The sequence below is a fragment of the Epinephelus moara genome, chromosome 12, assembly GCF_006386435.1.
Source record: "Epinephelus moara isolate mb chromosome 12, YSFRI_EMoa_1.0, whole genome shotgun sequence".
NCBI lineage: Eukaryota > Metazoa > Chordata > Actinopteri > Perciformes > Serranidae > Epinephelus > Epinephelus moara.
Genome location: NC_065517.1, coordinates 32,743,313 through 32,756,307, shown reverse-complemented (window position 1 = coordinate 32,756,307; position 12,995 = coordinate 32,743,313). Strand labels below are relative to the sequence as shown.

The 12,995-nt window shown below is 39.5% G+C and overlaps 1 protein-coding gene and 1 non-coding gene across 2 annotated transcripts; both read left to right on the top strand.

The window, feature by feature from the left end:
* Positions 1 to 1,211: 1,211 nt before the first annotated feature.
* On the top strand, positions 1,212 to 6,227 carry LOC126398759 (ribonucleoside-diphosphate reductase subunit M2). The gene is made up of 10 exons (XM_050058339.1): positions 1,212 to 1,435; positions 1,676 to 1,744; positions 2,539 to 2,691; positions 2,859 to 2,975; positions 3,754 to 3,887; positions 3,973 to 4,067; positions 4,187 to 4,320; positions 4,527 to 4,631; positions 4,720 to 4,833; positions 5,714 to 6,227. Exons 1-10 carry the CDS (start codon positions 1,346 to 1,348, stop codon positions 5,864 to 5,866), a joined length of 1,164 nt encoding a protein of 387 aa, XP_049914296.1. The 5' UTR covers positions 1,212 to 1,345; the 3' UTR covers positions 5,867 to 6,227.
* On the top strand, positions 5,208 to 5,346 carry LOC126399263 (small nucleolar RNA SNORD94). The gene has a single exon (XR_007570879.1). It is a non-coding gene; the product is annotated as a small nucleolar RNA SNORD94 (small nucleolar RNA).
* Positions 6,228 to 12,995: the final 6,768 nt, after the last annotated feature.

Below are 12,995 nucleotides of genomic sequence, written 5' to 3'. Positions count from 1 at the left end.
CTTGTATTCCTGAAATATAATAGAATACATCTGACAATATGACAATCTAATTATTACGTTCATTTAATAGTCAAATAGTTACAATTAACCATACTGATGTAAGAGTAAGTATGACATTTGTTGTGTCCATGGTTTTCAGTTGTTTTGAATGACCTGACAGTAATCTGCATGTTGCAACTGTAGCCCAATAACTGAAAGTGCTCACCTTATTTAAACTTTGTTAAAAATTAAATCAACTAAAATTCATGTGTTTGCTGATTTGCTGCAATTTTTGTAGGTTTAACTTGTTGGGGTCATTGTTATTCCAAACAAAACATGATTGTATTGTATAATAATTGCTGAAATAATTGTATTATTATTATTATTATTTATTTTTATAATATATATATATTTACCATTGTTGACTGCTTTAAAGTTTGTAAATGCATTGCTAAAATAAATAATATAAAAAAGACAGACTTAAAAACCGACTTCGGGGGGAAAAAGCAAAAAAAGAAAACAAACAAAAAAATGACTTCCGTTATGGACTTCCGGTATGGATTGGATATATGGCGGCGCCCTTGTCCGCCATCTTGCCTGCAGTTGGGTACTCTTTTACATCAGCGACCAACAAATTGGCGGCAGCGGGAAACAAACCAGAAATTGACACAAGAAACAGGTCATAGTTATTATCTGTTTCCACATATCTTATGTGCAGTTTAAGTGTATCTATAAACAGAATTATTAATTATGTCCCAGCTGTGTTTCTGTGACAGTTTAACTCATCCACACTCTTTCAGACGTTTATGAAACAAAGAGCTAAAATCTCATCACGGAAATCAGATTTATTTTCTGGGATTGCAACAGTAATGTTTCCCTCTCACACTGAGTGTCAGAATCACAGTTTAACGGTTTTTACTGTAAAATAAACGCGTGTTTTTATTAAATCATAAACGTTGTGTAAACGCTGATTTTAACAGTTTTGTAACACCGGTTTCGGACAGTTTTGTAACTCCTCACAGACAAAGACATTTGAATCTCCCGCAGCTGCTCGGGCGTCACGTGACCGCTGCTCTCCACCTGATTGGCTGGGCGTCACGTGACCGCTGCTCTCCACCTGATTGGCTCCGTCTCAGCGTCACTGTTAAAGAGCCAACACGAGCTGTGTTCCTATTGGCCGGCTGCGTTCTAGCGCCAAGATTTCAATAAAAGGCTCGAGCGGTCAGAAGCCGCTTCAGTGTGTCTGCTCTCTGTCTGTGTACGCCGCTCCGCAACAAACCTGCTGCTGCTGCTTCTCTTTTTAACCGACCTTTAATCGGTTAACGTGTCTTTTATTCGTGTGTCCACGTGAAGGGAGGAAATCAAAATGCTTTCTGCTCGCTCTCCTCTTTCCGTCAAGGATGAAAACGGCGTCATCAGTCAGGTCAACAACATGTCGCTAGACAAAGAAAACACGGTGAGAACTCAGACACACACTCATGTTTCATGTGTCATTATAACGTCTCATGTCACTTTAAGGTCCCAGCACAGTGTTGGACACTTTAACCTCACGGCAGCCATCTTGTGACGGTCCTGTAGTTAATGTGTGTTTCAGTCTGATGTCATCATTCAAATGTATTGATCCAGTATCAGAGTATTGATCCAATATCAGAGTATTGATCTGTTCACTGAGGGGTTCCTGTCGTTGATCTTTCAGCCTCCGAGTCTGAACACGACCCGGATCTTGGCGTCTAAAACCGCGCGGAAAATCTTCGACGATGCTGCGGTGAGTACAGATCTGCTGAAACCTTCATCATCTTCATCTAACTCACATCATCTTCATCTCATATTAAGATACAGCATTATTAATTAGTGTTGATTATTGTGCTCATGTGGCGCCTAAAATATGGTTCTGGCGCCAAACAGACAGCTGTTACTGTTTATTTGCCTTAGGGAGTGTTCTTAACTTATCAGGAGGGGGGAGGCCAGGATATGACTTGGGTTTTGATTTTTTTTATTTTCTTTCTTTGACCCTCTCTCCAGCATAAATGAGCTGTTTGAAAGTTAAAAGTTGGAAGATTAAACCCTGGAGGTTAATAAGTCTCAGTTTTTCACTCTTGTCATGCAAACAATTCATTTTTGGCAAAATTTTAAAAAGCAGAATAAAGTGATTTTGAGTGTCACTATTTTATGCTCAGATTTAGTTATGTTTTATGTTTTTCTGAGGGATGCGTTTGTCAGACATGATGTGTCCAAGGACCATCAGCAGTTTAAAACTCTAGCAATAATTTCCTATTTTTTAAGGTTTCTGGCTGATAAATGTCATTTTGGCCAAAAGACAGCGGTCACGTTTTCTTTCAAAATTGCCCGAAATGTGTAAAGAGAAATCACCAAAAATTTTAGGAGGGAAAAATGTAGCCAAAAAAAATGTATAACGTACAAGATACAACAATGTGAATTTTTATGGTACCCTCAGACAAAATTTAAAAAAAAAAACACTTTCTTTTTTCTCTCACAAATGTGTTTAGACTTTTCAAATCCTGAACAATTCAGTTGACAGTTGTGTGTTTTGTCTCTCAGCCCAAAGCAGTGAAGAAGAGCAGCAGCAGGGAGAAAGAGGAGGAGCCTCTGCTGAAGGAAAACCCTCGTCGCTTCGTCATCTTCCCCATCCAGTACCACGACATCTGGCAGATGTACAAGAAGGCCGAGGCGTCTTTCTGGACCGCTGAGGAGGTAACCATGGAGACCGCTCCCATCTCTATCTGAGAGCTCTGAGAAATACAGCAGTACATATGCAGTACCATCATCTCTAATATTATAAACAGCTAATGTGTGCTCTGATGAACTGAGGTCCATCACAGCGGATGTCATGTTAATGTGCTGTGTGTGTGTGTGTTAAGGTGGATCTGTCGAAGGACCTGCTGCACTGGGAGTCTCTGAAGGACGAGGAGAGGTACTTCATCTCTCACGTGTTGGCTTTCTTTGCCGCCAGCGACGGCATCGTCAACGAGAATCTGGTGAGCTCCACCCACATGTCACTATAAACAACATACACCACAGTCACATGGCTTTAAGTCACCACCACAACATGGCCGTAAAACCATGTTTGGCATGACGGCGTTCTGTAGTCTTATTTAGCCACTTGTTAGCAGCCGCCATTTTAAAGACGCATAAAAGCTTCAAAACGGACGGTGGGCGATTTACTGACGTGTTTTGTGTCAGAGAACAAAATTTGAAGGTCTCAAACTGAGAGAACAGGAAGTGCTAACGTGCTAACACACCAACACATTTCAACATTGTAGGGCTCATTCCTGCAGCACTCCAGAGCAAAGCTCTTGAAGTGAAACATCAGCTCTCAGATCAGTTATTGATTCATTATTGATCATCATCACATTAATGCTGTGATTTTATGATTTAAATTAACAGGATGTTTATTAATTATTCAGATCAGAAAGTCAAAGACAACAAATATGTGACATTTTTCACATTTAGCTTCAAATATAAAGATTTTGTTTCTTGTCAGACACGTTTACTGCTGAAGAAGACGTGCCCTCCAAAAGAAGCGTATTTATTTTATTTAATGCCTTAACGAAGCCATTTATCGCTGTGAGAAACTTTACAATCTTAAGTTAATTGTTGGATTTACATATTTCCAACGGTGATGTCATGTGTGATGAGCGCTTCTGTCAGAAGGAAAAAATATGTAAAATAAAAGTAACCAACTAATAACGCAGTCAATCAGTGATCAACAGTTTGAGATGAGCTGATGACCGAGTGTCGTCTCTTTCCCACCAGGTGGAGCGCTTCACACAGGAAGTGCAGGTGACGGAGGCCAGGTGTTTCTATGGTTTCCAGATCGCCATGGAGAACATCCACTCAGAGATGTACAGCCTCCTCATCAACACCTACATCAAGGAGCCCAAAGAGAGGTGATGGCCTGGTTACTGGGATCTTACTGGGGTCTGTTATTGGTGTCTGTTACTGGTTACTGACGGTGTGTTCAATGACCCACAGAGAATACCTGTTCAACGCCATCGAGACTCTGCCGTGTGTAAAGAAGAAGGCCGACTGGGCGATCAACTGGATCGGCAACAAGAGCGCCAACTACGGTAAACTTGCTCACTTCCTGTTCCTGCTGTCAGTCAGCTCTGATACTGATCTATGTATCAGGTATTGATCAGGTATCAGATTTTGATCAGGTATTGATGGTGACTCTGTGGTTCCTCAGGTGAGCGTGTGGTGGCCTTCGCCGCCGTGGAGGGAATCTTCTTCTCTGGTTCCTTCGCTGCGATCTTCTGGCTGAAGAAGAGAGGCCTGATGCCCGGCCTGACCTTCTCCAACGAGCTCATCAGCAGAGACGAGGTGATAATTGATTATTGATCAGCAGGAAGCTTCATCCTGTCACTTTGACATCAGATAAATCCAGTTTGTGTTACTGGTATTACTGGTGTGTGTGTGACTGGTTTCACTGGGCTGTAACTGGTGTGTGTCGCTGGTTTCACTGGGCTGTAACCGGTGTGTGTTACTGGTTTCACTGGGCTGTAACTGGTGTGTGTTACTGGTTTCAGGGTCTGCACTGTGACTTCGCCTGTCTGATGTTCAAACACCTGGTGAACAAACCGTCAGCAGAAACCGTCACCAAGATCATCAAGAACGCCGTGGAGATCGAGCAGGTGGGTCCTCGACATGTCATGGTGTCTCTCTGTCAGTCAGCTGATGGTTGAACTGGTTTTAATGGTGTGTTCTTTGTTGTGTTCTCAGGAGTTCCTGACGGACGCTCTGCCGGTGAAGCTGATCGGGATGAACTGTGACCTGATGAAGCAGTACATCGAGTTTGTAGCCGACAGACTGATGCTGGAGCTCGGCTTCACAAAGGTAACCACATCCCAGTAAAACCACAGCTCCCAGTAGGGCCGGGGGACGACTGATGATGTCACACATGTCCGTTATTACAGCCAGAACTAAAAGGTTGTTTTCAGTCAGCTGATGCAGACGACAGCTGGACTCTGTACGCTGTAACAGGAACAGTTACATAAAGTCAGACAGACTCTGACACTGATCTGGGATCTGTTCTGATCCTGGATCAGATGTTTTCAGTCTGTCGCCCCTAAAATGTTTCTGTCCTGTTTCAGTTTTGACTCCAGTAACAGCTGCAGGGTTTTTTATCAGCCGCTCAGTCGTCTCATCAGAATTATAGTTTAAGTTTTAAATGTCGAGTCTGAGCGTCGGACGTCTGGAGGAGGATCAGGTCTGTGATGATGAGAGGCGCAGGGGTACGGACCTCAGCCAATGATGGGGGCTGAGTGCTGCTGCACACGTTCTGATTGGAGGACAAGTGGTTCACCAGCAGAACGACAGCAGCACGAAACAGACGCCTGTCTGAACAGACGGCACCTGAAGCACTAAGTGAACTCTGAATGAGCGAGTTCAGACCAAAGATTCATGATGAGACAAATGTTGCAGAAAAAAGCTGCCACAAAATAAGACGTACAGAGAGTTGTTGACTAGAGATGATACACCGTCTCATCGGGGTCACTTCCTGTGAACCGGCAGCTTTTTACATCGTTACAGAATGGAGAGTTCACAGTAGTTGTTTGTTTCAACTCGTCTCGTTGTGAATCTTTGGTCTGAACTGGACTTTAATGAACGAGTTCCTGTTGGACGGAACAATGCTTTTAATCGTCCTCTTTTAATGCGTCTCCAGTTAAGCATGTGCAGAATAAACTGACCTGGGTTCTGTGTTGTGTCTCTGTAGATCTACCGGGCGGAGAACCCCTTCGACTTCATGGAGAACATCTCTCTGGAGGGAAAGACCAACTTCTTTGAGAAGCGTGTGGGCGAGTACCAGAGGATGGGCGTGATGTCCGGCACCACAGACAACACCTTCAGGCTGGACGCCGACTTCTGAGGACAGAGGTGGAGACACTCAGTCACACTTCACATTGCAGGAGGATGACGGGTTTAACATCAACAACATAAAAAAACAACAACTCTGTGACAGACTGGCACCAGTGCATGCTGGGAGTGGCATCACATTGACACTTGTACAGAACCGTTATATGATGAAATGGGAGTTTTACAGACTGAAGCCTGTATTTGTAAATATCTTTTTTTTTTTTATCTGCATTTTGTGATAAAATGTAAAGATTTATATTTAAATGAGTGTTTTAAGATCAGAGTGATTTGTTGTACTTTATTAAATATGTACAGTTAAGTTTTTCCTTTTTAGTGGTAACTTTAGGTTTTGTAATAAAAGTTTGTACAAACCTGGTTGTAGTTTTGCTTTTTAACATTTTCTTTACAAACTGCTGCTGATGAATGAAGATTAATTTTCATTTTTTGGTAGAAATCATTTCTTTAATTTCTCAGTTGGGATATTTAAAAATAGCAGCTTTGTGCATTTAGTCCTTCTCAGGCAAGCTCAGGGGTTTAGTGTTGCTGTAGCCTACAGGAAGTGGAGATTAGAATATATGACCTTCACATAATCCGCTCCAAATTAATATATATTTTTAAAGTGTCTGTCACATAAAAACTAAAGTGATGGTCAAAGTTGTCACAGTGAAATTTAAGGTGTACTGATGGATTCACATCATCAACTCATGCATTGAGTAACATTACAAGTAAACGCTCCACCTTTAAAAGTTGCCGGCAGTCGGCCCAGTGAATGAAGTTATTTTTTTCTCTTTCATTTTATAGTTCTAGTTTACTGATGTATGAACAGAGGTGACATAAAACCAGAGTGACCGTCCTCTATTGACCAATCTGACTGCAGGGTTTCTAGCTCCACCTTTTAGTACCAGATCTGTGCGCTAGGTACCCCAACAGAGGGGGGACCAAACATGGGGACGGTAAGGAACGGTTCTGTTACCATCCACAACTTTTCACTGTGGGAACAGAGAAAAATATTTATGATGGTTATTGCAGTTTCCCTCTTCAGTTCAGTGCAGAGTTCTGCACCGGGTCAGCTCCTTGCAAAAAAAATTAAAATAAAATAATGGGTAAAAATGGACTCCACACGAGCAGGCAGTGGTCGGAACAAAAGTCTATTTTTTGTTTTTCCAGACTAAAACAACGTGAAAAGATATGCATTATATGTGTAATATTCTGACATAAATCATGATTATCAAGCCATAGTTAATTTTATTTCAAAAGTCAGTGACATGTGGCTGTGGCTCAGAGGCACAATGTGTCATCCACCAAACAGAAGATCAGCGGTTCAATGCCCAGCTCCTCCAGTCTGCATGTTAAAGTATGCTGGAGCAAGATACTGAACCCCAAATTGTTCCTGATGGCTGTTCATCAGTGTGCAAGTATGTTAAAAGTAGTCAGCCGACTAGAAAGGCACTATACAGGTGCAGTCTGTTTACCCCGTCACCACCCAGTTCTGCCTGGCTGTCAGTGCTAAGAAAAGACTTGTGGAAGCTACTTTTCTGTCTGTGATTGATCACGGTGACATATTATATGTGCTTGCAACCTCCTCCATTTTATATAGCCTTAATACAGTGAACCATGCATCTCTACGTTTTATTACAAATACAAAGTCCCTGACTCATCTCTGGATTCTTTATGATTTGGTGTGTTGGACATCATTGACCATTCGCAGACAACAGCACAGGTATATTTTTATCTATAAAGCAATATGGGGGAAGCTTCCAGCTGAACTCTGAATCCTGCCATGTGTCAGCTCTGGTAGTTTCCAGCTACACTCCTCCGCGTGGTTACTTTTTAATGAACCCTGGGTTTTAACAGATCTGGGGAAACTGCAGTTTTCTACCCTGCACCTTGGACATGAAAAAAAAGGTTGTCAAAAAGATCTAGAATTAGAAACACTTTTATCCACTGATGAATTTAAGGGCATTATAAAGAACGTGGTGACAGAAGCCCTTTTTAGATAGGAATTGTGCAAATTTGCAGGAAAGCCCAATCAGTCTTCTTTCAGCATTGGCAGTATAAAAACAAAATCAGGAAGTGCAGCAAAATGCCGCCTACCTACTTTTGTTTATACAGAATGCACCTTTTTCGGGGCAATGGGGGGCGTGAGCAAGTAACAAAACATGTAGCTCAGCGTGTGACGTAAACAGTGACGTGGTAGGGAAGCCGCAGCTGGTCAGTCCTTCGGCGATTCTCTCATAAGTCAGCCCGTTCTTCACTGTCCCCGTCATCTGACGGTTAATGGCCTCTATGTTTGCGAGGGCAAGGAGGGCGCGCAATTCCTTGTCTCCCCAGTTGCTCATCTTTACAGTGTCTGTCAGGTTTGCGTTTCCCTCTTGCTACTAGCTGCTTGCTAATTCCTGCTATCAGCTGTTTACTGTTTATCCACCGCCAGTGGGTCGCACATGCGGCGTCATCAACAGCTCCTCCCATGACTCAGGTGACAGGAACGGTGAAGAACGGGCCAACTTACGAGAGAATCGCCAAAGGACTGATCAGCCGCGGCTTCCCTCCCACGTCACTGTTTACATCACACGCTGAGCTACACGTTTTGTTACTTGCTCACGCCCCCCATTGCCCCAAAAAAGGCGCCTTCTGTATAAACAAAAGTAGGTAGGCGGCATTTTGCTGCACTCCCTGATTTTGTTTTTATACTGCCAATGCTGAAAGAAGACTGATTGGGCTTTCCTGCAAATTTGCACAATTCATATCTTAAAAGGGCTTTCAACATCCCCTCCCGTTGCGGAAGGCCGCCTCTGTCTTTTTACACTAAAAGGGTTCCACCAATATAACTACCCTACAAGGTGGAAAACTGGGCACCTCGGATCAACTCGCAATCCAGCTCTGTGTGTCTAAACGCTCGCAGCTTACTGGCAAAACGGCCCAACATTGGCGGAAAAAATCTGGCAGTGTAAAAGGGGCAACAAACACATACTTGTTTTTCTTGAGAGGTCACTGGGTTTGAATAGTTGTTTTTATTGTGGATTTTTTTTTGTATTATATGTTGATTTGTTGCATTTTAATTGTGTTCTGACTGGCTGCTGCCTCAACCAGGTCTCTTAAAGAGATTTTCAATCCTTATGGGACTTCCTGGTTAAATAAAGGTGAAATAAATAACCCCAGCCATGAAACTTTGCAGCCCAAGGATGAGGTGGAAGCCTACATGGAGTTCAGGACACCCAAGGAGGATCCTTTGGAGGTTTGATGGTGGTGGAAGGAGCATGCTAAAATGTTTCCTAACCTGGCAGTGATTGAATGTTTTCACCATCTAGTGAAAGAGATGTCTCCTCTGCTGGATTTCGAATTCAAGAACAAAAAACGCAGCTTACTATGAGGGACTGGAGCCTGGGTGGGTTTAATCCTGGGTGTGGGTCGGGTGGCAGGACATTTATTAACGGGTATGGATGGATGCATAATATAGTATGTTGTCTGAAATCATAAGAAAACGTCATAGTATAGCAATGATGTCCGAAATCATGAAAAAACGTCATAGTTTAGCATGTTGTGCGAAATCATAGAAAAACTTCATAGTGTAGTATGTCGTCCGAAATCATGAAAAAACATCATAGTATAGCATGTCGTTTGAAATCTTGAAAAAAATGTCATAGTATAGCATGTTGTCTAAAATCTTGGAAAAAAGTCAGAGTATAGCATGTCATCCGAAATCTTGAAAAAAGTCATAGTATAACATGTCGTTCGAAATCATAAAAAAAGTCATAGTATAGCATGTCGTCCGAAATCATGAAAAAACGCCATAGTATAGCATGTCATTCCAAATCATGAAAAAAACATAGTATAGCATGTCCCTCGAAATCATGAAAAAATGTCATAGTATAGCATGCCGTTCAAAATCTTGAAAAAAAGTCATAGTATAGCATGACGTCGAAAATCAGGGAAAAACGTTATACTGTAGTATAGCATGTCGTCCAAAATAATGAAAAAAAGTCATAGTATATAGCATGTCGTTCGAAATAATGAAAAAGCGTCATAGCATAGCATGTGGTTCAAAATAATGAAAAAACATCATAGTAGAGCATGTCGTCCAAAATCATGAAAGAAGTCATAGTATTGCATGTTGTCCAAAATAATGAAAAAAAGTCATAGTATAACATGTCGTCCAAAATCTTGCAAAAAAGTCATAGTATAGCATGACGTCCAAAATCATGAAAAAAAGTCATAGCATGTCGTTCAAACTCATGAAAAAAACGTCTTAGTATAGCATGTCGTTTGAAATCATGAAAAAACGTCATAGTATAGCATGACGTCCAAAATCATGAAAAAAAGTCATAGTATAGCATGTGGTCTGAAATCATGAAAAAAGTCATAGTATAGCACGTCGTTCAAAATAATGAAAAAACATCATGGTATAGCACGTCGTCTGAAATCATGAAAACATTCATAGTATAGCACGTCGTCCAAAATAATGAAAAAAAATCATAGTATAGCATGTCGTCCAAAATCTTGCAAAAAAGTCATAGTATAGCATGTCGTCTAAAATCTTGGAAAAAAGTCATAGAATAGCATGCCGTTCCAAATCATGAAAAAAACATCATAGTATAGCATGTCGCTCGAAATCATGAAAAAAAGTCATAGTATAGCATGACGTCCAAAATCATGAAAAAAAGTCATGGTATAGCATGATGTCCAAAATCATGAAAAAACGTCATAGTATAATATGTCGTCCAAAATAATTTAAAAAAGTCATAGGATAGCATGACGTCCAAAATCATGAAAAAAAGTCACAGTATAGCATGTCGTTCAAAATCAGGAAAAAACGCCATAGTATAGCATGCCGTTCGAAATCTTGAAAAAACGTCATAGTATAGTATGCCGTCCAAAATAATGAAAAAAAAGTCATAGTATAGCATGTCGTTCGAAATCATGAAAAGACGTCATAGTATAGCATGTCGTCTAAAATCTTGGAAAAAAGTCATAGTATAGCATGTCATCCGAAATCTTTCTTGGAAAAAAGTCATAGTATAGCATGTCATCCGAAATCTTGAAAAAAGTCATAGTATAACATGTTCAAACTCATAAAAGAAGTCATAGTATTGCATGTCGTCCGAAATCATGAAAAAATACCATAGTATAGCATGATGTCCAAAATCATGAAAAAACGTCATGTCGTCCAAAATAATTAAAAAAAGTCATAGTATAGCATGTCGTCTAAAATCTTGGAAAAAAGTAATAGTATAACATGACGTCCAAAATCATTAAAAAAATTCATAGTATAGCATGTCATCCAAAATAATGAAAAAAAGTCACAGTATAGCATGTCGTTCAAAATCATGAAAAAACGCCATAGTATAGCATGCCATTCGAAATCTTGAAAAAACGTCAGAGTATAGTATGCCGTCCAAAATAATGAAAAAAAAGTTATAGTATAGCATGTCGTCTAAAATCTTGGAAAAAAGTCAGAGTATAGCATGTCATCCGAAATCTTGAAAAAAGTCATAGTATAACATGTTGTTCAAACTCATAAAAGAAGTCATAGTATAGCATGTCGTCCGAAATCATGAAAAAACACCATAGTATAGCATGATGTCCAAATTAAGGAAAAAAACGTCATGTCGTCCAAAATAATTAAAAAAAGTCATAGTATAGCATGTTGTCTAAAATCTTGGAAAAAAGTAATAGTACAACATGACGTCCAAAATCATGAAAAAATTCATAGTATAGCATGTCATCCAAAATAATGAAAAAAAGTCACAGTATAGCATGTCGTTCAAAATCATGAAAAAACGCCATAGTATAGCATGCCGTTCGAAATCTTGAAAAAACGTCATAGTATAGTATGCTGTCCAAAATAATGAAAAAAAAGTCATAGTATGGCATGTCGTTCGAAATCATGAAAAAACGTCATAGAATAGCATGTCGTCTAAAATCTTGGAAAAAATTCATAGTATAGCATGTCATCCAAAATCTTGAAAAAAGTCATAGTATAACATGTTGTTCGAACTCATAAAAAAAGTCATAGTATAGCATGTCGTCCGAAATCATGAAAAAACACCATAGTATAGCATGTCGTTCGAACTCATAAAAAAAGTCATAGTATAGCATGTCATCCGAAATCTTGAAAAAAGTCAGTATAATATGTCGTTCGAACTCATAAAAAAATATAGCATGTCATTTCAAATCATGACAATAACATAGTATAGCATGTCCCTCGAAATCATAAAAAAAGTCATAGTGTAGCATGATGTCCAAAATCATGAAAAAAAGTCATAGTATAGCATGATGTCCAAAATCATGAAAAAACGTCATAGTATAGTATGTCGTCCAAAATAATTTAAAACAGTCATAGTATAGCATGTCTTTCAAAATCATGAAAAAACGTCATAGTATAGCATGACCTCCAAAATCATGAAAAAAAGTCATAGTATAGCATGTCATTCGAAATCATGAAAAAACATCATAGTATAGCATGACCTCCAAAATCATGAAAAAAAGTCATAGTATAGTATGTCGTTCAAAATCATGAAAAAAAGTCACAGTATAGCATGTCATTTAAAATCTTGGAAAAAAGACATAGTATAGTATGTCGTTCCAAATCATGAAAAAAAGTCATAGTACAGCGTGACGTCCAAAATCATGAAAAAAAGTCATAGTATAGCATGATATCCAAAATCATGAAAAAACGTCACAGTATAGTATGTCGTCCAAAATAATTAAAAAAAAGTCATAGTATAGCATGTCGTTCGAAATCATGAAAAAACGTCACAGTATAGCATGTCGTCCAAAATCATGAAAAAACGTCATAGTATAGCATGTCATTCAAAATCATGAAAAAATTCATAGTATAGCATGTCGTCCAAAATAATGAAAAAAAGTCATAGTATAGCATGTCGTTCAAAATCAGGAAAAAACGCCATATTATAGCATGCCGTTCGAAATCTTGAAAAAAAAGTCATAGTATAGCATGTCGTTCGAAATCATGAAAAAACGTCACAGTATAGCATGTCGTCCAAAATCATGAAAAAACGTCATAGTATAGCATGTCATTCAAAATCATGAAAAAATTCATAGTATAGCATGTCGTCCAAAATAATGAAAAAAAGTCATAGTATAGCATGTCGTTCAAAATCAGGAAAAAACGCATATTATAG

Bases quoted from the DNA above. Each gene is read 5' to 3' on its own strand.
- LOC126398759 (XM_050058339.1), top strand. From the start codon at position 1,346: ATGCTTTCTGCTCGCTCTCCTCTTTCCGTCAAGGATGAAAACGGCGTC. The intron at 3,888-3,972 runs GTGATGGCCTGG...AATGACCCACAG, and splicing joins ATCAAGGAGCCCAAAGAGAG to AGAATACCTGTTCAACGCCA. The intron at 4,321-4,526 runs GTGATAATTGAT...TACTGGTTTCAG, and splicing joins AGCTCATCAGCAGAGACGAG to GGTCTGCACTGTGACTTCGC.